Here is a 22,879-nt window from a genome sequence, read left to right as displayed (position 1 = left end):
CTCAGTAGTTGTGGCTCGCAGCCTCTAGCGCACAGGCTCAGTAGTTGTGGTGCACGGGCTTCATTGCTCCGCGGCCTGTGGGATCTTCCCGGACCAGGGCTCGAACCCTTGTCCCTTGCATTGGCAGGCGGATTATTAACCACTGTGCCACCAGGGAAGTCCCTACCACATACTTTTGATAATTTTTTTTGAAAAGTAAAACTGTCTTTATTTGCAAACAACATAATCATATATATAGGAAGTCCTAAGAATCTGCCTGAAAAACCACATCTTATTAAACTAATAACAAATTCAACAAGATTGTAGTATACAAAGTCAATATATTAAAAAGCAATGACATTTAAAAAAGTTTATTTTATATTGGAGTATAGTTGATTTACAATGTTGTGTTAGTTTCAGGTATACAGCAAAGTGGTTCAGTTATACATATGCATATATCTATTCTTTTTCAGATTCTTTTCCCATTTAGTTATTATAGAATATTGAGTAGAGCTCCCTGCGCTATACAGTAGGTCCTTGTTGATTATCTATTTTATATATAGTAGTGTGTATATGTTAATCCCAGACTCCTAATGTATTAACAGTTTCTCCTTGTCTTATCCATTGCTATTATTTTAGTTTGTAACTTGGAGCCTGGGGGCAGCAGTGCAAAGCAGTGAAGAGCATGGACTTGGGAATCAGCTTGCCTGGGTCCAAATCCTGATCCTGCTGCTCACTAGTAATGACCTTAGGCAAACTGCATAAACTTGCCAAGTCTCAGTTTTGCTAGATGAAGGATGTTATTAATATTATGACTGCAGCCTACTCCTATTTTTGTCTTTTTCCCCAACTTACTTCCCTTATTCCACTCATTGTCTGATTTTGCTGAAGTATTCATCTTCTTGCCCTTCAGCTTACATTCCTTCGGTGTCTTTTCTTGTCTTCAGGATATAATCAAGCTCCAACCAACTTCACGCAGGTGCAACCCGACAACCTCTTGAGCATCTTGTCTCAGGTGTCTCGTGTGCCTCTCTTGTCTCTGTCCTGGGCTTTTCTATTGACGCCTTGGGGCAGGATGCCAAGGAAACCAGATCAGCGCCCATATAAATGGGACCCAAAAGTTTGGGGTGTTTTTAGCCTGATGGGGTAAGCCTTTGACCAATGAGGATGCTTGCCGATAGTAGGTACTTTGCCCTTTTACCTCATTCACTGCTCTTTCGCCTTCACAGTCTTGAGGCACCTAACATAAGGGTTTTCAGTCAGTTCCACAGGACCCAGTAACTAGTAGCTCACAGCAGAGGCCAACTTGATAATGCACTTTTATACTGCCTCCCCCTTCTCTGCTGCTTCATTCCCTTTATCCGTCATGCCTGCACCCTGGAATCACACCCCAGCCCTTCATTTCTGGCTCTGCTTTCTGGGGAACTTCAGCTAAGACCATCAGAGAATGTTACAGCTGGAACAAATTTTAGAAATTGTTTAGTATGACCTGCTGTGAGTGACAGAACTGAAACAATTAGTGGCTGAAGAGACTAGATTCATAAACTAGTCTTCCTTCCAACATCATAGAGACTGTTTTTAATAACACAAGCAGGAAAAAGGCTGGGATATATTGTTATTTCTGGGCAGTACTTTGACTTAAGCGTCACCGTCCCTTTGCCCAACCCTTTCTACCCCTGTCCTGGGCCATGCCCTCTTCCTAACCCAATTACTTTCTCCCATTTTATATTCTTGGTGTTCTCAGCTGACTGCCTGCCAAAATCTACTTTCAGGGACTCATTTATTTTAAAGTGTAAATAAGATTTCTGTCCACAGGGCTACTCTGTCCCCAGAGATCTGCATTTCAACAAAGATCAAATTTTATTGAAAAGGAGTGGGAGAGCCCATGTATGTCTCTCACGTGTTCCAAATCATACAGTTATCAATTATATGAGACTGAAGTGGAGAGATGCACTGGGATTACGGAAGTTAATGTGTATTTCTACATATATACATATGTAAGTAGAAACGCCTTTTGAGACATTAAATATTCCTTTTCTTTGTCACCCGTCTTTCCCTGTCATGGTACCTTCCGGACCTTAAACATTAAGTTCTTAAGTGTTACCACCCACTTAGATATCAGGATGTTAGTGAAGCTACAAAAGATCTTCTATAAATAAACAAAAAGCCTCCCTAGTTATCTGTCCCTTCCAAAGCATTGTGTCCTCAATGCATATACACATAGCTTCAAACTTTCAATGCTGTAACTTCAAATAAATATGATGGTAATAATAATACCAAACTTTACTGAGTATTTATTGTGCCAAGTGCATTGTAAGCATGTTTTTCATTTTACTCTCAGGCAAAAAAGGACAATGATTCCACAGAGATGGGAAACAAATGAAGCAAGTCCTATAACTGTCCCAGTTTACCATCTTCAGAGAGATTTTGCAGGCCATGGTGTGCGGAGGTGGAACCAAGGTGGAGGGGGTCCCCCTTGTATATTCAGCTGAGTACTGACCAGCATGTGCTTGTGAGGAAAGAGCCACTTGAAGGAATAAAGGTGACAGTGCCCACACTCACACAGGGATGGGGATAGGTCTGTCCCCACCTGCCGGATTGGAAAACCTCATGATTCAAAGAGCATTGGGTAGAGTACTCAGAAGAGTTTTTTTCCCAGCAATGGGGAATTCGTTCTAGACTGAATACTGTTTTGGTCTGACCTAATAAATTTTAAAAGTGAGTCTCAAAAGGATCAAACTCTTTCCAAATAACTTTACTCTGTCCCAGAACAGAGCTCAAGAATATTTATAAAAATACAAAAATATCTATTATAAATTCATAATGTAAAGGCAAAATTCATAATGTCTGACATCCAATCAAAGAATATGAAGCCTGAAAGGAAGCAAGAAAATATAACCTATAATAAGGAGAAACACTGATTAATTGAAGCTGTAATAGAACTGGTACAGATGTCAGAATTACCAGTCAAGGACATAAAAAGTTATTATAACTGTCTTCTAGATATTCATGCACTTAAAATGAGACATGGGAGATATTAAAAAAAAAAAACAGATCCAAATAGAAATTCTAGAGATAAAAACTGCAATGTCTGAGATGTAAAGTACACTGGATGGGACAATTGGCAGAATAAACAGTGGAGAAGAAAAGATTAGTGAACTTGAAGAAATAACTATGAAAACTATCAAAAAATGAAACACAATAAGAAAATACTAATTTAAAAAACTGAGCAGAGCATCAGTTTACTGTGCAACAATTTGAAGTGGCCTCATATGTGTGAATTGGGGTCTGCAAAGGAAAGGAGGTAAATATATTTGAAGAAATAATGGCCAAAAATGTACAAATTTGATGAAAACGATACACTTACAGATGCAAGAATCTTGACAATCTGCAAGCACAAGAAATATGAGGGGAACTACATCAAGGCACACCATAATCAAATGGTTCAAAATCAGTGATAATGAGAAAACTATTAAAAGCATCAAGAGACAAAAAGATGTGGTTCATATAAAAGGACAAAAATAAATATGAGAGACATTTCTCAACTGGAAGCAATGCAAGCAAGAAGACAGTGGAGTGACATCTTTAAGATACTGAAAGGAAAATGAAAACCTGCCAACCTAGAATCCTCTATCCAACAAAACAAACAAACAGACAAACAACCCCAAAGCCCAAACAAAACAAAACCCAAAAACTTTCAGAAACAAAGGTGAAATAAAGAATTTTTTGAACACACAAAAGTGAAAGAACTCATCACCAGCAGAACTGCACTACAGGAAGTATTAAAGCAAATCCTTCAGAGAGAAGGAAAATGACATCAGATGAAAACCTGGGTTTACACAAAGAGATGAACAGCATCAGAAATGGTAACTACCTGGGTAAATATATTAATTTTAGAATTAATTAAATCTTTTAAAAAGATAATTGACTACTTTAAAAATTACATTAATATAGTGTGGGGTTTAAAATACAGTAATGTAAAATAAAATGGATGACTAACCAAAAAGGTTGGGAGGAAAGTAATGGAAGTATATTATTCTGAGGTTAAGTGGTATAATATTACTTGAAGGAAGACTGTGATAAAAATATATACTATAAACACTATAGCAACCACTAAAATAAAATAAGAGTTATAGCTAATAAGCTAGCAATAAATATAAAACGGAATCATAAAAAATATTCAGTACACCTAAAAGAAGTCAGAAAAACAGGAAAAAAGAAACAAAGAAGAGATGGGACATAAAGAAAACAAATAGCTAGATGGTACATTTCAACCCAACCATATCCATAATCACATTGAATGTAAATAGTCTAATAGCCCAATAAAAGGCTGAGATTGTTTGCATGAAAAAAACAAGACCTAATTGTAAGGGACTACAAGAAGCACACTTTAATATAAACACACAAATAGTTTAAAAGTGACGGGATGGAAAATGATATATCATGCTAACGCTAATCAAAAGAAAGCTGGAGTGCTATATTAATATCAGACAAAGCATATTCCACAGCAAATAATATTACCAGGGATAATGAATGTAACTTCATAATGATAAAAATGTCAGTCAAGAGGACATAATAATCCTAAGTGTTTATGCCTCTAATTACAGGCTTCAAAATGCAAGAAGCAAAACCTCATAGAACTACAAGAAGAAATAGACAAATACACAATTATAGTCATAGATTTCAATTCCACTCACAGTAACTGATAGAACAAGAAGGCAGAAATCAGTAAGGATACAGAATGTTCTAGCAACACTATGAAACTTGACCTCATTGACATTTATGGAGCATTCCACCAAATAACATTCTTTTCAAGTATGCACGGAACAATTACCAAGATAGATCATTGAATCCTTATTAGGTAGGTACTGTCATTATTTCCATTTACAGCTGAATCAACGAAGGCATAAAGAAATAGGTAACTTGCTGAAGATACACAGTTATTAAGTGTCACAGCTGGGTGTTGAATGCAGATTATCTGACCCAGAAGCCTTAATCACCAGGCTCTACCACCTCCCTTGAACACCTGGAACAGCTCAGGTCTCAGTGAAATCTCCAGGATTTAGAATGCAATCCCTCTTAGATAAACAAAGGAGTAGGTTACTCAAATAGCATTTTCTAAATACTATTTAGAAAGGAAGAACGTTCCCCCTTTCCTCTCATATTCCCACTCATTCCAAATGGCCAGGCTGCTTCCTTTAAATGACGTGACTTATAGGTATCATAAACTCAGGGTCCAGAGTCCCTGGGTCTGAAAGAGAAGACAGTTGCAGACTATAAAAGGCTCAGGGGAGCTGGCTCTTCCTCAGGCGACCTCCGTGTTGGATGGGTGGTCTAACACACATTCCAACTCAGATCAAGATGCCTGCTGGCCCCTCTTTAAATGCCAGGATCCAGACCACAGCTCCTTTTGCAGGATGTGAATATGTTTTTATTAAAAAGAGGCAAGGAATCCTTAGCTTATGGTTGACTTTCTTTGTCCCTCTTCTTATCTCTGTTATTAGTACCAAAATGTGTATAATAATTACAACACGGAAAAACTTTGTAATGTTTTACAGGGCGAGGTTTCCTTACTTATCAGCAAGAAAACGCCGTAGAAGGGAACACCTTTTCAATGGATCTTTGGCTGAGACTTGGCACATGGGTGTTCTATGGAAGGAAGTGTGAAATGAGGATATTATTCTGCCTCATTATGCTGAAGGGAGGGTTCATATTGCTCAGCAAACATGAATCTTGATAGTGAAATTTAAAAAAATTAACTTTTCTCTTCAGTATGATCTCTCTCCCCCTCCCCCCCGCACCCCCTTCCTTTCCCTCTCTCCCTCTTCATCCTTTGCACTGAGCTGCCACCCTGTATTCCACATCCAGCTGCTTTCCCTTCTACCATCTTTCCTAACTACAATCAGTGACTACCCAGTTCCAGCTGTCTTTCTCTCATTTCCCTCAACAGCCCTTTTCCCCTTCCTCCCGTTTCTGGCCCATCCAGCTCTGTCCTCCCTCCCTTCCCCAAAGCTCTACAGTCCCTGAGGAGATCAAAGAGTGAGAATGTGGCTTCAGCCCAGCCGGGAGAACTTTCCAGCTCCCCCTCCCGGCTGGGCTGAGTTGCGGGCTGAGAGCGGGAGGCTGGGCTGGGGAGGGGGGGAGGTCTTGGCTTCTTGGTGGGGGAGGGGAATTATGATAGAGGTGTCTGAAGCAGCGTTGTGCATCGTAGAAAAATACAATTCCCTTAGTGCTGGTTAGCGTGGTGTCCCTCGGTTCGGGTTCTTGCCACACATTCTTGAAAGCCATTGTTTACCTTGGGGTTTGGGAAGTGAGAAACAACGAGGGCGGGTGCGGAGGGGATACTGGGAGCGCTTCCCAGGTACTGAATTGACCCGAGAATCAGTGGAGAGAAGTCGTCCTCCAGGAGGTGGGGGCGCCCAAGAGCAGAGGAGGGGGGGGCGTCCACCGGCCAATCAGGAGGCGAGGCCGAGCCCGGCTTCCCTTCCCCTCCCAACTCCCGGGCTGGAGGCGCGCAGTGGAAAGTTGGGAGCCGCGACGGCTGGCCCGGCGGAGAGCGGCGCGGCGGCGGCGGCGGCGGCGACGGCGGTGGCGGCGGCAGCAAGGGCAGCGGACTCTGTGCGGCGCCGCTGGCTCGGAACGGCCCCCGGGGCATGGGCCGGGCGCGCCGCCCGCACTCAGCCACACGCCGCCCGGGCCGCGGGCACTCGGCTGTCCCGGAGGAGGCTGCGTCTGGACAAAAGCTGCCGCATCTCTGCCCGCCCGGCCCCTGCAGGGTTTCGGGTTTGGTGCTTGTCCCCATCTGATTCTCAGCGCCCGGTTTTTTGCGAGTTCAAAGAGGTTTCGGGAGTCGAATGAATTGCCCCGAGAAGAAACCCGCTGCCTGTTGTTGAGGAGGACTCAGCACAGTGCTTAGGCGCTCAGGAAAAAAAAAAAAAAGGAAAGAAAGACAAAATGATTTCCTGGGACATTGTCCGCACAGTATTCCTGTTCACTCTTCTTTATACTTCCCAGGCTCAGGAAGCAAGACCCCAGTCAGAGATCAGAGCTGAGGAAATTCCCGAGGGGGCCTCCACGTTGGCTTTTGTGTTTGATGTGACGGGTTCCATGTATGATGATTTAGTTCAGGTTATCGAGGGGGCTTCCAAAATTTTGGAGACGTCTTTGAAAAGACCTAAGAGACCTCTTTTCAACTTTGCTTTGGTGCCTTTCCATGATCCAGGTAAGGGAAATATTTATTCTTTGTTATTCCTTATGATTACATTGTTTCTTATGCTGTGAAATTCTGTGTGAGTTTCAGAACAATTTTTAAAGAATGTGTAGCTGTATACAGTTGTAACAAAGAATTGCTCGCCTGTATCTGGGTTTGCTTTCTGATACCTAAAGTCTCAGCCAGGGAGGTGGCTTGTTTAGGGTGATTGTACGGTGGTACCCAAACCTGGAAATGTGGAATTATGAAAATCAGAACCAGAGCAACGACATCAAAAACAGTTAATTAACTTAAAAATTAACTTAAAAATTTTGGAACTAAAGTGTTTAAGGCAGATTGGGACATGGGTATTCAGCAGCAATACTTTAAGAGCTAACATCCAGCTTGAGAGCGTACTCAAGATAACTCTCAAGTAGGGGGGAGAAAAACCTGTAGTGTGAGACACCAGGAAGCTTGTTAAGCAATGATTACTAATGAACTGAAGAGATGAAAATAAGAAGAAGCCATTCATTTCTTAATTGAATCTATTCAAATTCTTTGCACCAGATCATCCTTAGTTAGGTTCACAGATGGTAATAAATGTTATGTCCATCCAGTAGAAATGCTTGAAATTTGGTATGGCGGTGCTCTTTAAAGGTAGTTGAAGCACAATCACTTTATTTTTTGCCCTAAAGCCATGGGTTTCAGCTGCTCCACTGGAATTTGATCCTCTTTACTTTTTTGTTTCTCTTTAAAGTGGCACCTTTCTATGAGGCTCATAGGAGCCTTCATTGTTATTGCTGAGGGTAGCACTGCCGGGGGAGCCCTGGGGTTGGCTGTCTATAACATTCACCTGAGGTTCATTAGCAGAAGTGGCTGCCCAGTTGAAGAAATAAAGCAGTGGTTTCTTAAAAGTTCTCCCCCACTGTTCTCCCACATTTCTATTGAAATCTGTCTCTTCACTGGAAGACCTTGACACAACCTCTTCACAATGAGAGTTTGATACTGAGAATCTCAGATTCTTTCCTTGTGCATTTGACAAGCATATATGAGTTCAAATCATTGCTGGGTATTAAATGTGGCAGGTTTCAGCTATTAAAAAAATTGGCAGGGGGAGGAATTTAGAGGGAAATAGAACTCTGGGATTTTTGTTTGTTGTTGTTCTTTAAGTGATGAAAAACATAACCTATCCTACTCTTCCGGGATATACATATATCTTAGTAATTTCTACGTTGATCAAACGTGATATGTTCTTTATATTTGAATGAAGAATTGAACGATCATTTACTGTGTTAGCTGCCTCCGTGAGATACCTCATGTGTTATAATGTTTTAATTTATTAAATGTCAAGATGCCAATTGTGATGTGGTCCAAGACTTTTGCTATTTTGGAATAGGCTAAATATGTTTCTTCTATAGGGATGAATCTGAAATAGGCTAAAAAAAAGTAAAAAATCTTTTCTCTAACACCACAATTTGCTTTCCTCCAAAAAACTGTTATGAAATGATGTTGCTGTAAGCAGAACACAAAAATTGCCTCTAGTCATAAATGGAAACTAGATCACCATCATATTTTGATACGATATGAAAAATTATTGTAATAAATTGTATTGTAGTGTGCCGCCTTCCAGTTGTTACCAAATGGGGAAGTTTGTTGTAGTTGACTTTCCTATACTTTGGCAATCATGATTCAAAGTAGGGAAAGGTGGTATGCTAATAACAAATGGCTAAGAAATTATAGCTATTTTGAGTTAAATAATATGAGAAAATGATTAACTTAAATTGGTTCCATAAAATTAATTGTATGTATAATTCAGCAAAAATGGTTAATTCTAGTTCCATTGTGATTCAGAGTAGAGAGGCTAAGACCAAAGTGTTTTTGAAGATAAAGAGGGAAATAAAACATACTAATAACCTTTAATTAAGTTTACTCACTCACTGTAGTGGATTGTAATATTATCTTTGTGTGTCATTTTCTATTTGTGTGTGTGTACAGTCATCAAGAGTTTCTGATTCCCTTGTACTTCTGGTTGGTTATCAGCTTGCGCTCACCAGTGGACAGAAAGGGCCTTGAATGGAGTTTTGCTGGCTTACTGAGTGACATTAGAGAAGTCTATCTACCTTTTTGTATCTGTTATCTCAACTATAAAATGGCAGAATTGCATCTGAACATCGCTAAGGTCATGTCCAACTGTAACGTTTTACGACTGTTTTACATGTGGTGGTTTTTCACAGTCCCTGACACAACTGACAGGCAAAGAAAAGATGTGTGTAATTTAATGTAATTATATGAATCACCTCGACTACTTATAGCTTTTCAAAATCCTTTGACATCTGCTTTTGCATTTAGCTAGATGAAATAATGGGTAAGATCTGGGCTGTAGTCTCAGGCATTTGACAAAGACCTTCAAGCCTTTACAGATGATTGTTTGGACCTCTGCGTTATGGTTTGGAGCAAGGTGTGTGTTTTCAGGTGGGGGTAAAAATGAAAATACATGGAAAATACAGACATACAAGAGCAATAAGTCTAACAAGTTGACAAGGAGGTGATAAAATCATTCAGAAAATGTGTATGTAGGAAGCTATTGTTAGAGGGGCAGCAACATAATCCATGGTAGGAGGAAGTACCAGAGAGGACCAGGGTCATGGCAAGCCAAGTCAACTTTTTGATGCTGCCTCTGCTTAAGATGGGTTTTTCACTTCTAGAATCACATTTAATGCATTAATTTTTAACAGCTTTATTGAGATATAATTCCCTTACCATACAATCATTCATTTAAAATGTACAATTCTGTGGTTTATAGTATATTCAGAGATATATACATGCAACCATCACCTCAGTCAAGTTTGGAACATTTTCCTCACTGCACAGAGAAGCCCTGTGCCTTTTAGTTATCAGTCCTCTACCCCTCCCCTCCGCCGCCACGTGTCATCCTCCTTCCAGCCTTAAGCAACTACTAATTTACTTCTTGTCTCTGTGGATTTTCCTCTTCTGGACTTTCATATGAATGGAATCATATGAATCGTATAATATGTGGTCTTTTTTGACTGGCTTCTTTAACTTTAGCATAATGTTTTTAAGATTCATCCATGTTGTAGCATAAATCAGTACTTTATTAATTTTTATGGCCAAATAATATTCCATTTTATAGATATACCACATTTTGTTTATCTTTTAATCTATGATGTATATTTGGGTTGTTTCCACTTTCTGGCTAGTATGAATAATGCTTCTATTAATATAAACATTTGTGTGCATTTTTCTGTGTGAACATATGTGATATTGTGATTTGTAATATGAAATAAATATGTGGGCTTTGTCACCTTTTCTGGCAAGGAGCTCTTAAAACCCTTGAAATTTCCTAAGTGATGAGAACCATAAAGGTATCTTCTGTTATGTTAATGAATTAACTTTTGAACCCCACTGAAGAAAGGGGGCTCATTGCCAGGAGACTCATCCCTGTGATTAGAGCATTGGAACTTTCAGTCCCACCCCTAACCTCTGGAGAATGTTCTGTGTGTACTTAAAAAGAATGTGTATTTTGCTGTTTTGGGATAGAATGTTCTATAATAGTCTATTATATCCATCTGGTCTAATGTGTCATTTAAGGCCAACTTTTTCTTATTGATTTTCTGTCTGGATGATCTATTTATTGACGCAAGTGGTATGTTTCAGTCCCCTAATATTATTGTATTACTGTCAATTTGTCCCTTTATATCTGTTAATATTTATGTATTTAGGTATGCCTGTGTTGGGTGCATACTACAAGTATTATAATCCTCTTATTGGATTGATCCCTTTGTCATTGTGTAATACTCTTCTTTGTTTCCTGTTAGTCTTTGTTTTAAAGCCTATTTTGTCTGATATGCATATTGCTACTCCAACAATTCTTTTTGTTTCTTTTTGCATGGAATGTCTTTTTTCATTCCTTTACTTTTAGTATGTGTGTTTTAGACCTGAAGTGAGTGAGTCTCTTGCAGGCAGTGTATATATAGGTCTTTTTTTATTAAAATCCATTCAGCTGCCCTATGTCTTTTGATTGGAGCATTTAGTCCATTTACATTTAGAATAATTATTCATAGGAATAATTATAATTCATAGAATAATAATTATTATTGCAGTTTTGTTAATTGTTTTCTGGTTGTTTTTGTAGTTGTCCTCTGTTCCTTTCTTTTGTTCTCTTCCCTTGTGATTTGATGACTTGTTTTTAGTGCTGTGTTTGTATTTCTTTCTCTTTATTTTTTGTGTATTTGGTATAGGTTTTGTGTTTGTCGTTACCATGAGGTTCATATATAACAACCTACGTATATAGGAGGCTATTTTAAGTTGATGGTCATTTAAGTTCAAGTACGTTCTAAAAGCACTACATTTTTACTTCCCCACCCTCAATGTTTTATGCTTTTGATGTCATATTTACATCTTTTTATTTTGTGTATTGCTTAACTGATTATTTTAGATATCAATGATTTTACTATTTTTGTCTTTTAACCTTCATGCTAGTTTTATAGGTGGTTGAACCACTACCTTTGGTATGTTTGCCTTTACCAGTGAGATTTTCTGTTTCATAATTTGTTTGGTTTGGTTTGGTTTGGTTATGGGCTTTTCTTTTCCATTTAAAGAGGTCCCTTTAATACTTTTTTTTTGTAAGGCCAGTTTAGTGGTGATGAACTCCTTTAGCTTTTTCTTTTATGGGAAACTCTTTATATCTCCTTCAATTATGAGTGATAACCTTACCAGGTAGAGTATTCTTGGTTGTAAGCTTTTTCTTTCAGCACTTTTAATATATTGTGCCAGTTTCTTCTGGCCTATACAGTTTCTGCTGAAAATTAGCTGATGGTCTTATGGGGGTTCCCTTGTATGTAACTAAGTGTTTTTCTCTTGCTGCTTTTAAGATTCTCTCTTTAACCTTTGATTCTCTCTCTAACCTTTAACCTTAAGATTCTCTCTTTAACCTTCAACCTTTGTTGAAGCTTTGTTGAAGCTCACTGAGTTCATCCATTCTTCTTCCAAGTTCTTTAAGCTTATTTATGACTATTACTTACTTTAAACTATTTATCTGGTAAGTTGCTATCTCTGTTTTGTTTAGTTCTTTTCTGAGATTTTTATCTCATTCTTTTATTTGGAAGGTATCCCTTTGTCTTCTCCTTTTGCCTAACTCTTTGTGTTTGTTTCTGTATATGAAGTATCTCAGCTGTGTCTCCTGGTCTTGAAAGAGTGGCCTTATATAGAAGGTGTCTTGTGGGACGCAGTGGCACAGTCTCCCTGGTCATCAGAGCCAGGTGCAGAAGAGGATGGTATATCTTGGGTAAAGTTGGTAGTTGGAAGTTTTGAGAAATAATTGGATTCTATGTATATTTTGGAGATTCAACCAAAAGGATTTAATGATGAACTAGATGTGAGAGAAAAATAACAGAAGATAAGAGAGATTCTGAGGATTTGTCTTGAGTGAGTAGAAGCATAGCATAGCGATTTACTGAGATGGAGAACAAGCATGAAGTAGGTTTGAGAAAGAGTGGGAGACTGAGGCTATTATTTTGGGGTATGTTTAAGTTTGAGATGCCTTTGTTACCCAAGTAGAGATATTACAAAGGCAGTTAGATATATAAGATTAGAATTCAAGGGGACAGGTCTGGGTCAGATACATAAATTTGGGATCCAGAGGCACATATAGGATGGTAATCAGGGCTCTGAGGCTAGGTAGGACCACTAAAGGACCGATTGAATGAAGAATTAATAAAGGTCTAAGGACTCAGCCTTGGCATACTCCAATGTTTAGCAGTCAGAGATGATGATAAAAGAACAAAGTAGCCTGAGAAACTGAAGATTGAAGAGTATAACTAGAAATCAAGAGAGGAAAGCTTTCCAAGGAAGAAGCACTAATTGGTTAGTTAAGAAGAGGACCGAGAATTGGCTAATCTGTTTAGCAACGTGGAAATCATTGATGTCTCAACAAGAAACGATGGGAGTGAAAGCCTGTTTGGAGAGAATTTAAAATAGAATGGGAGTAGAGGAATTGGAAATCTTTGGAATTATATTGCTGTTTCCAGCTACTGGAAAGGTTGTTTTGTTCATGAAGCTAATAGAACAAATATAAAATAGAACAAAATAGAAACTAGTTTTCATAAATGATTCAACCAGTATTTTACAAAATGCCCATGCGATGTAGTAGAAAGAATGTCCAATTTGGAACAAATTTGTGTTCTCTTCCTTATTCTTGTCATTTAAGCAAATCGTTTAACCTTGCCAGACTTGTTTCTTTATCTATAAAATCAGTGCATTGGTAGATTATTACCAAAGTCCATGGTTTTAATGATCATAATATAGTGAAAGATAAGGGACTGCAAAGAGACTCAAAGTGACAAGGACTTGATTCACTGGGAGCAATAGCAGCATTACATGTCTCTGCGCTTAAAAGTTTCATTGTAATAAAACTTCTGAGCCCTCAGTGACTTTGTATGTTTCTCCAGGACCTACAAAGTGTTAAAAAAAACTCTAGGACTTCTTTTATGAAAAGATTCTCTTAGAATATTTTTCTGAGCAATAGAATAGAAAGATTTTTACTAGGAAAGTATTGCACATTCAGACCTTGAAAACCTATACCAATTTATATGAACTAAACTTCAAGTTGAATGTTTTCAGTTTCACTATATATAGAAAAGGGAGCCAAGAAGCTATTAGTCTCCCTTTGCCTCTGGCACATCCTACAGGAAAAGGGTTTTCATGAGGAAATGGACTGGTCTTTTAAGTCAAAGAGAAATCTAACGAAAAGAAATGAACTAACGTTTAAGAGTGAGAGATTTTGGTTAGACAATGATAATGATAACTTTGTTTCCTAGGATGATAGACTATTTTAACCTGAGAGTGTAGATCCCATGTCACTGGTTGTTTTCTGAGGATATGGAGACGTTTTGCTCTGCACAATGAAAACTTCAAAGTGTAGGAATCAAATTTTTTTTTTTTTAATGGGAGGAGGAGCCAATGTAATGGCTAGTTTTTATGGGAAAGAAGAAACTTTACATCGCATTTTGAGTGAGTTAGTACAGGGGCTCAGTGGGCCAGCTGGTGGGGCACCAGCTTGTAATGGGTTCCGCTGGGCCTCGCCTTTGTGCAGCCAGAACCAGATGACAGCACTGTTGTCTTCTTCACGGATGCAGCCCACTATCTGCTTATGGGTGATGGAGGGGACTCAATTGGGGTCTTCCTTGGTACCTGAGGCTGCCTTTGGGGCGAGCATATTGTACGGGTCCAGTCCCTTGTGTGAAGCCGGCATGACCTCCCTCTCCAGCCCAGATGCCTGCTCATCATCAGTAGGAACACCACCTCCAGATGCCATAGAGTGCACCATGGAGACTCCGTTGGGACCGCGGGCCGTCAGGGCCTGCATGGCCAGCGCTTCAGCTCTGCGGAGTAAACTTGAAGCCATCACGCCAGCTACCAGCATTTGGAATCGAATTTTGATATATCAAATATGTTAAGTTTGTTAGGGATGCTTCTATTTTGAAAAATCGTCTATGACTCCCACAGGATGAAGGTTTTTTTTTTTTTTCCTTATTAGGTTGAGGACAGCCTTTTAATTGATGGATAGTAAATCAGAATTTGGTTTTGCTTATAGCTTGTCTCTTATCAGGCAAATAATAACCATTCTCAAGGATGTTTATGACTGCTTATCTCTATTTATAGGTAATAAACTCCCTGTTTGTCAAGGACTGTGCTAGGTGCTTTTGAGTCAAAGATAATGAGGTATAGCTTACAAGAAGTTAACAGTCTTTGGGGAGAAAGGCAAGAGAAATAACAGTATTATATGCTGTGAAACATTTTATAGTGGGGAAAACAGCATGGGGAATTGTGTGAGCTGAGAGCACGTCCCTGATCCCGAATTCAGGAGGGTGATGGTCAGCAAAGGTTTTCTGGAAGAAGTGTTACCTGGAGAAAGTGCATGAGTAAAAGCAGTTTAGTCAAAAATATTAAGGAGTTTGGATTTCATCCTGAAAGCTTTTGGGAGGCTGAAAGGATTGTAAGTGAAAAGTGACATGATTGGGTTTTCATTTTAGATCTTTATGTCTTGGATGGATTGGAGTAAGGCAGTCCTGAGAGCTGAGAGCTGAAATCTGAGGCCGTCATAGCAATTCAGGGAGGAAAATTGAGGGGACTTGGGCATAGGAAGAAGGGTATGGATTTCTGAGCTATTAATAAAGTCCAAAAGACTGGACTTGGCCCTTAGAACATGGAAAAAAGGGAAATATGATTGCCTTCTGTAGATTAAAATATGAAATTGGCATACAATGAAAGAGAAAAGATATGTAAAGTTAGCTTTAAGATGTACTGTTACTCTCAGGGTGGTAGTCTTTGTTATAAGTTCCTTATACATTAACTTGTCCAAAATAAAGTCTCAACCAAAAGTATGAGAGGTCAGCAATGAAAAAAGAGTCACAGAAACAGACTTAGACATTGTACAACCAAGTTCCTTTTAAAAAAAATTGTGGCATAATTGACATATAATATTAGTTTCAGGTGTACAACATAACGATTTGGTATTTGTGTTGTGATATGGTCACCACGATAAGTCAAGATCTGTGATCACACATGTTAGAAACTGTTTTTTTCTGTGATGAGAACTTTTAAGATTTAATCTCTTAGCCTCGTTCAAATATACAATAGAGTATTGACTGTAGTCACTATGCTCTACATTACAATCCCATGACTTACTTATTTTATAATTGGAAGTTTGTACCTTTTGACCCTCTTCTCTCATTTTGCCCGCCCCACCCTTTGCCCCGACAACCATCAGTCTTTTCTCTGTATCTATTAGTTTTTTTTGTTTATTTGTTTTAATTTATTTTATTTATTTTTGGCTGTGTTGGGGCTTCGTTGCTGCCCGTGGGCTTTCTCTAGTTGCGGTGTGCGAGGGCTGCTCTTCGTTGCTGTGTGTGGGCTTCTCACTGCAGTGGCTTCTCTTGTTGCGGAGCCCATGCTGTAGGCAGGCGGGCTCAGTAGCTGTGACATGCGGGCTCAATAGCATGGGCTCAGTAGTTGTGGCACGTGGGCTCAGTAGTTGTGGCTTGCGGGCTCTAGAGAGCAGGCTCAGTAGTTGTGGCACATGGCCTTAGTTGCTCTGCGGCATGTGGGATCTTCCTGGACCAGGGCTCAAAGCCATGTCGCCTGCATTGGCAGACAGATTCTTAACCACTGTGCCACCAGGGAAGCCCTGTATCCATTAGTTTTTAAAAAAATTTTTTTAGACTCCACGTATAAGTGAGAACATACTGTATTTGTCTTTCTCTATCTGATTTATTTCACTTAGCATAAAACCCTCAAGGTCCATCCATGTTGTAGCAAATGGCAAGATTTCCAATTTTTTATGACTGAATAATATTCCTCTGTGTGTGTGTGTGTGTGTGTGTGTGTGTGTGTGTGTGTGTGTGTCTGTGTATGTGTATGCATGCCACATTTTCTTTTTCCATTCATCCATTAACAGACACTTAGGTTGCTTCCATATCTTGGCTATTGTAAATAATGCTGCAGTGAACATGGGGGTTCATATATCTTTCTGTGTTGGTGTTTTTGTTTTCTTTTGTTAAATACCCAGAAGTGGGATTGCTGGATCATGTATATGGTAGCTTTAGTTTTAATTTTTTGAGGAACCTCCATACTGTTCTCCATAGTGACTGCACCCATTTATATTCCCACCAACAGCGCACAAAGGTTCCCTTTCTCCACATCCTCACCAACGCTTCTTATTTCTTGCCTTTTTGATAGTAGACATTCTGACAGGTGTGAAGTGATATCTCATTGTGGGTTTGATTTGCATTTCCCTGGTGATTAGTGATGTTGAGTACTTTTCATTTACCTGTTGACCATCTGCATGTCTTTGAAAAGATGTCTCTTCAGATCCTCTGCCCATTTTTAAATCAGATATATATATTTTTGCCAAGTTCTATCTGCGGTTTGGAGTGTTAGTTCATTCTACACTTAAATAACTAGTCCATCATGAGCAATGTTCCAACTGTGGTGATAGACTGTTTATCTTTATAAATATGTAATGATGTCATTACATATTTGGATCATACTATTAACTCTCCTTGTTTTGGTTCCGTGCTCACCAAACAGCCTCCAAATAATTTAACCTCATGAACTTTACTTATGGTGAGAGAATGCTCTGGTCAGACTGGCATATACCTCAGATTCACAGACAGTTATATTCCTCGTTGGTAACTCACATTTTGGCATACCAGTTTTATACATCTGCCTCTATTGTTTAAAGTATTCTGACAGTGTCAAGTTAAAGTTTCTGAGTTTGCAAGTCTGAGAGCCAGATCTTGGTTGATGGTAAATTTATGAAAGTAAATGTCTCCCTGTGTGAATCTGTTTGGCTGGCCTGTCAGTCTCCAGGTTCCACCCCTCAGCATTTCCAGCTGTCACTGTTAGTGTGAATAGTGCCAGGTAACTGTCCTCTCCACTTGAAACTTATATAGGTGATAGCTGAAGCCATCGGAATGAACGAGATCATCTAAAGAGAGTATGTAGACTGAGAAAAGAAGGAAGACAGGCAAGAACTATGGTGAACACAAGCATTTAAAAGAAGGGACATTCATAAAAGATTCTGCAAAGGAGAGTCCAGGTAAATAGGAAGAGAAACAGGAAGGAGCAGGGTTTGGAAATCTAAAAAGTTGTTAGTTTAAAGCAGGAGAAGTTGTCAACTCTATCCATTTAAAAAGTTACTGAAAATAAAGGCTTTTAACCAAAAGATTAAAATAAAATAGTTTCATTGGAGTTGTGGAGTCAGGAGGCTGAAATGACAGGTAAGAAAATGGAGCTAATGAATGCAGTGTGGTTCTGTCATGAAACATAACATTGTGGTTTAAAGCATAGGCTCTGGAGTCTGATGCCTGGGTTGGAAGACTGGCTCCACCAATTACTTGTTGTGTGATTGTAACTTCTTTGTGCTTCACTTTCAGTAATTGGGGATAGTATTACTACTCTATAAGGTTGATGTGAGGAGTGAAATACTAGATGTCCAAAACTTAGCACAATCCCTTTCACACAGTAAATTCTCAATAATCATTAGTAATTGGGATTTAGAGTTGAGAAAGGACATTTTTTAAGGTGGGAGAGAGGATAAATATTTAAATACTGCTAGAAAAGTCAGTAGAATAGAAGAGATAAAATATGCCAAAGGGAGAACAGATACTTTATAAAACCAGGACTTTGAGGAAGTAAGAGGAGATAGAATGCAAAGTAGAAGGATTGGCTGTTGGCACGAGAAGACGTTTGGTTGAGTGTAATAGGAGAGAAGCAGACCATTGATAGGTATAGTCATGGACAAGGTGGTAGGTGAGGATACAGGATGTTGGGTGACTTCCTGTCTGATGGACTCTTTTTTTTCTCAAACAGAAAGGAGGGTCATTTGTTGAGAGGAGGGAAGTGGCAGAACGGTAAGTAAGGGATTGTAGAAAAATGGTGGCGTTTTGGAGGTAGAAGTTACCTGTGGACACAGAGACAGTTTTCCAGGATGAGTTGTGGTTCAGAAGATGAACTTGTGATGCTTGAATACTGCCTACCTTTGTGATTTTCTCCAGTAGCTCTCGGCAGCCTGGGTATAATTGCTGAGTTTAATCACTTGTTTGACCTAGGACTGGGATTTCGTTGAGCAGTTGTGGCTAAAGAACTAAGATATGGTTGAGAAGAATATTGATAAGAGAGAGACTGAAGTGACAGATCATAGAGTCAAACCTGGATGTGCTGGACTGACAAGAGTTGAGATTTTGCATGTGAAGGACAATATAACAAAGAATTTGGGATTCATTGGTAAGAATGGCCAGAGTGATTGATCATAGAATTCAGCTTGAGTAGAAATGAAGATTGTGGGATTGAAATCAAGGAACTTGAGTCTGCAGCGTTGAACATGTGTGTTAAAGTAACCTGCATAGTAACAGAGCTTAAAATGCTGAGGAAGCCAGTGAGTCAGGCATCAAATTTTTATTTAATAAGGATTCATTAGATGTCTTCAGATGGGAGATGACAATGATGAAGAAGGTTAGAGGGTGTCAGGTGGCACACACCTCAGAATGGCATGTTGAAGAATGAGCAGACTCCACTGGGGAGGGCTGTAGGGGAGGTGGCACCATCTATGGAGAACCTTGTTTCAGCTAAAGTGGGGATTAGATGCGGAGTTCCTGTGAGAAGATAGTTTGGAAGGCCACAGAATTTGTGAGGAGATAGGATGTGAATGAATGGGTCAGGAGAGAGGAAACAGGATGAGAGGAAAAGGGAAGAGGAATGATTTGCATTTGCGGCAGTGATCGCAGATGATGGTGATGTAAAGCGGGGCAGGATGTGCTGTTTGCAAAGTCTGAGACTTGGCTATAAATTTAAGATACCAGTTCAGGCCCTGGGAGAGTTGGAGCCTGATGAAGTCATCTGTTGCAGACAGCATGGCTGGAAGGGACTCCTGAGGGAACACTTCAGCTCACACATCTTAGTGACACAGGCTTAGTAGCATCATTTTTATTTCTAATAATAACAGCTACCATTTTATTTTTTTGAGTCATTACTATGGACCGACACGGAACTAGATACATTGCGTGGCTCACAAAAAACCTAACTGGTCGATGTTAAATTTATTTTATGTAGGAGGCAACTGAGACTTATATGAACTCTCACATTATGTACAAAATTTCCTGAAAAAGAATAGCTTTCTACAGGTTATTTTTTGCCACCTTCTTCTGTTTTGAGAAATGTGTGAAATTGAGAAGATGTGCCCAGGAAGGCACGGCAAAGGGAACACCGTGTTAGTTTGTGAGGGCTGCCATAACAAAGTCCCACACACTGGGTAGCTTAAACAACAGAAATTTATTGTCTCACAGTTCTGGAGGCTAGAAAGCTGAAGTCAAGAAGTTGGCAGGGCTGTTTCCTTCTGAGGGCTGTAGGGGAGAATCTGTTTCATGCCTCTCTCCTAGCTTCTGGTGCTTTGCTCACGATCATTGGTGTTCCTTGGCTTGTAGAGGCACAGATCTCTGTCTTCATGTTCACAGGGTGGTCTCCCTGTGTGCTGTGTCAGTTTTCCCTTTTTGATAAGGACACCAGTCATATTGAATTATTAGCTCACCCAACCCCAGTATCTTAACCTCATCTTAACTAACTATATCTGAAACATCCTAATTTCTAAAAAAAAAAAAGGTCACATTCCAGGGTGCTGGGAGATAGGACTTTAATGTATGAATTTTAGGGAGGACACAGTTCAACCCATATTAAGACCATCCAGTGATTAACACCGAATAAAACAAAACTCTTTTAACTCTTTTGCTATAGACTCAGTTCATTCTGTAAGTTTCTAATAAAAATGTTTGCATCAGGGAGTATCATGGGCTCTAAGCTCTGAGCTCTCTTTGGATAGGAACAGGGTTCCCAGTGGGAGTTACAGAGAGAGGTATTAATATGTTTAGGATGCTATTTAAGCCCTTGAAATAATTTGACTTAAAAAAATGGTGAATTTTACTCTTAAATCACTTAATATTTTAGAGCATTTACTCTTAAAACTTTTTTTTTTGCTCTTAAAACATTTAATAAAGCTTTATTTGATTTTTTTTCTTTTGAAGATGTTGAGACATTTATTTTGAATTGGGGGAAATTATACAGAAGCTAGGAATTCTGGGAATTATGTGTGTGTTCCAAAATATTTTGGGTTTGTATACCCATGGATTTCTTTTCTAGGAAACTTCAAACACACAAATTGGAGCAATTTTTCCATTAGCACTAAATCTCTGAGAGGTTCCCTTTAAGCATTGTTTTATTCTTAGGTGGGAGGAATTCCTGGAAGTTCCCAGGCTGGAAGTCACTCTGTTTGTCATCGAAAATGCTTCAGGGCAACTCAGTAGCTGTTCTGGCCTAGATCAGACTGGGAGAGGCTGGTTAAATGAGACTGATGGTTGATGGGGAAGAGATAAATACATGAGATGAATATTTAATATTTCTCTTTCTTTTCTTTCTTTCTTTTTCTTTTTTACCAAGTAGAAGGTCCAGAAAATACATAATTTCATTAAGCAGTAGAGAACAAAATTCTAAAAAGATACTGTACTACTTGGAATATTAATTTTTTAGATTCAAAGTGAAACCTGTTTTGCTTTTTGTTTAGTTCATTATTTCCACTTCAGAGTCCTTTGCTGGAGCACACAGAAAACCTCATTTCTATTGTTTCATATTCCCCAGAGGGTCTTCCGTGCTTTTCTTAGGTGAACTTGTTCACTAGCCCTTGGGTCAGGTGATCCCGCTTGTGCCTTGAAGTTTTCTCCTAAGCCACACCCTATGTTGGAGTGTCTCTCTGTGTGCCAGACATTTTCTCTTCTGTAACTAAAAGATTTTTTCAAAATTTCACCTCTTCCAAGGAATTTTTCTGGAGTATTGGAAAAGTGTCATTCAATATGCAACCTATCAACTGTACCTTATATGGACTTAATTTGTTCCTTTGATAACTTCACTTGTTTTTTTCCCCCTTCTACCTTATAACAGATATCAAGGTATTTTTTCCCATTCTTTCTTAAATTATTTACACTCTTTAGTAGTTTTCTTCAGGAATTGTATGTAAGTAGGTGTTGGTTCACAACCTCAGGAGTTCCCAGGAGAAATTTGAATCCCCCGGTATATACAGAGGGCAAGGAGAGACCAAAGAAAGAGGAAGACCACTCTAGATTCATAAGTGGCAGTTTTAATAAAAGGAACTTACATACGAGACTTGTCTTGGGCAGCTACAAGATGAGTTGATTTCTACATCCACCAACTGGAGTTTATGTGGAGGGCTTAACGGGGTTCAGTCATGTATACAGTACATAATGATCTCAAAAACACATTAGTCTCTCAAGGCTTTGCCCCTGAAGTAGCTCCTAATGTGGTAACAGTGGTCTGAACAAACAGACATTCTAAGGAGAGAAGGGGTGAGGAGTCTCCAGCTCAAGGTCTCGTCCTCTCAGTGACCTCCTCCAATAATAGGAAATCCTTTTGGTCTTTTTTATTTTTTTTGAGGGTCTATAGCAACTTAATTTTTGATTAGTAGGTAGGTAGAATTCTGTACCTAACTTAGCCCATTGAAGATATTTTATTGTTTTCTGACTTGTTGATGAGAAGTCTTCTCTCGGTTTGTCATTCCTTTTTAGGTAAGCTGTCTTTTCTTTCTGGTTATTTTAAGATTGATCTCTTTTGCCTTTCTGTTTCTGCAGTTCTTTATTGTCTAAGCTTGGATTTGATATTATTTTTCCTGCTTGGAACCTGGTTTGCCACCCCAACCTGAGGACTTTAGTTTGTATTCATTTCTGGACAGTTCTTATCTTTCAAATATTCCTCTCTTTATTCTGTAATATCCCCTTCAAAAAAATCTTATTAAGTACATTTTGGATCTTCTCATTTGATTCTCCAAGCCTCTTTATCTTTCTTTCTTTCACAGTTTCCTTTTTTTTTTCCTCTCGTTGCTATATTCTGTATGATTTTCTCAAATATTTCGTAAGTTCTCTTCAACTCTTTCTAATCTACTCTTTTTTTTTTTTTTTTTTTTTTTTTTTGCGTACGCGGGCCTCTCACTGTTGTGGCCTCTCCCGTTGTAGAGCACAGGCTCCGGACGCGCAGGCTCAGCGGCCATGGCTCACGGGCCCAGCCGCTCCGCGGCATGTGGGATCTTCCCGTGTCCCCTGCATCGGCAGGTGGACTCTCAACCACTGCGCCACC

The 22,879-nt window shown here is 39.2% G+C and overlaps 1 protein-coding gene and 1 pseudogene across 17 annotated transcripts in view; one reads left to right on the top strand and one right to left on the bottom strand.

Annotated features, from left to right (window-relative positions):
* The window catches only part of HMCN1 (hemicentin 1), an 883,583-nt gene that overhangs the window by 356,715 nt on the left and 503,989 nt on the right, over positions 1–22,879 (top strand). For 4 of the 16 annotated variants that reach the window (XM_079903109.1, XM_079903110.1, XM_079903099.1 and 1 more), the window contains exon 1: positions 6,912–7,201. The exons of 11 other annotated variants lie outside the window; for them this stretch is intronic. In XM_079903109.1, coding sequence (XP_079759235.1) covers positions 6,934–7,201 — 268 coding nt within the window. In that variant the 5' untranslated portion in view covers positions 6,912–6,933. Of the gene's footprint in view, positions 1–6,911; positions 7,202–17,492; positions 17,787–18,559; positions 18,601–22,879 lie in introns of those variants that run through there. One more of the 16 variants, XM_079903104.1, reaches the window with a different exon arrangement.
* Positions 13,900–14,994, bottom strand: LOC307197133 (cytochrome c oxidase subunit 5B, mitochondrial-like; annotated as a pseudogene). Its single transcript has one exon. The product of its transcript is annotated as a cytochrome c oxidase subunit 5B, mitochondrial-like (transcript).

Source organism: Stenella coeruleoalba (genome assembly GCF_951394435.1).
Source record: "Stenella coeruleoalba genome assembly, chromosome: 1".
NCBI classification, from domain to species: Eukaryota; Metazoa; Chordata; class Mammalia; order Artiodactyla; family Delphinidae; genus Stenella; species Stenella coeruleoalba.
Note: the sequence above shows the minus strand (reverse complement) of the source record. Positions and strands in the feature narration are given on the sequence as shown.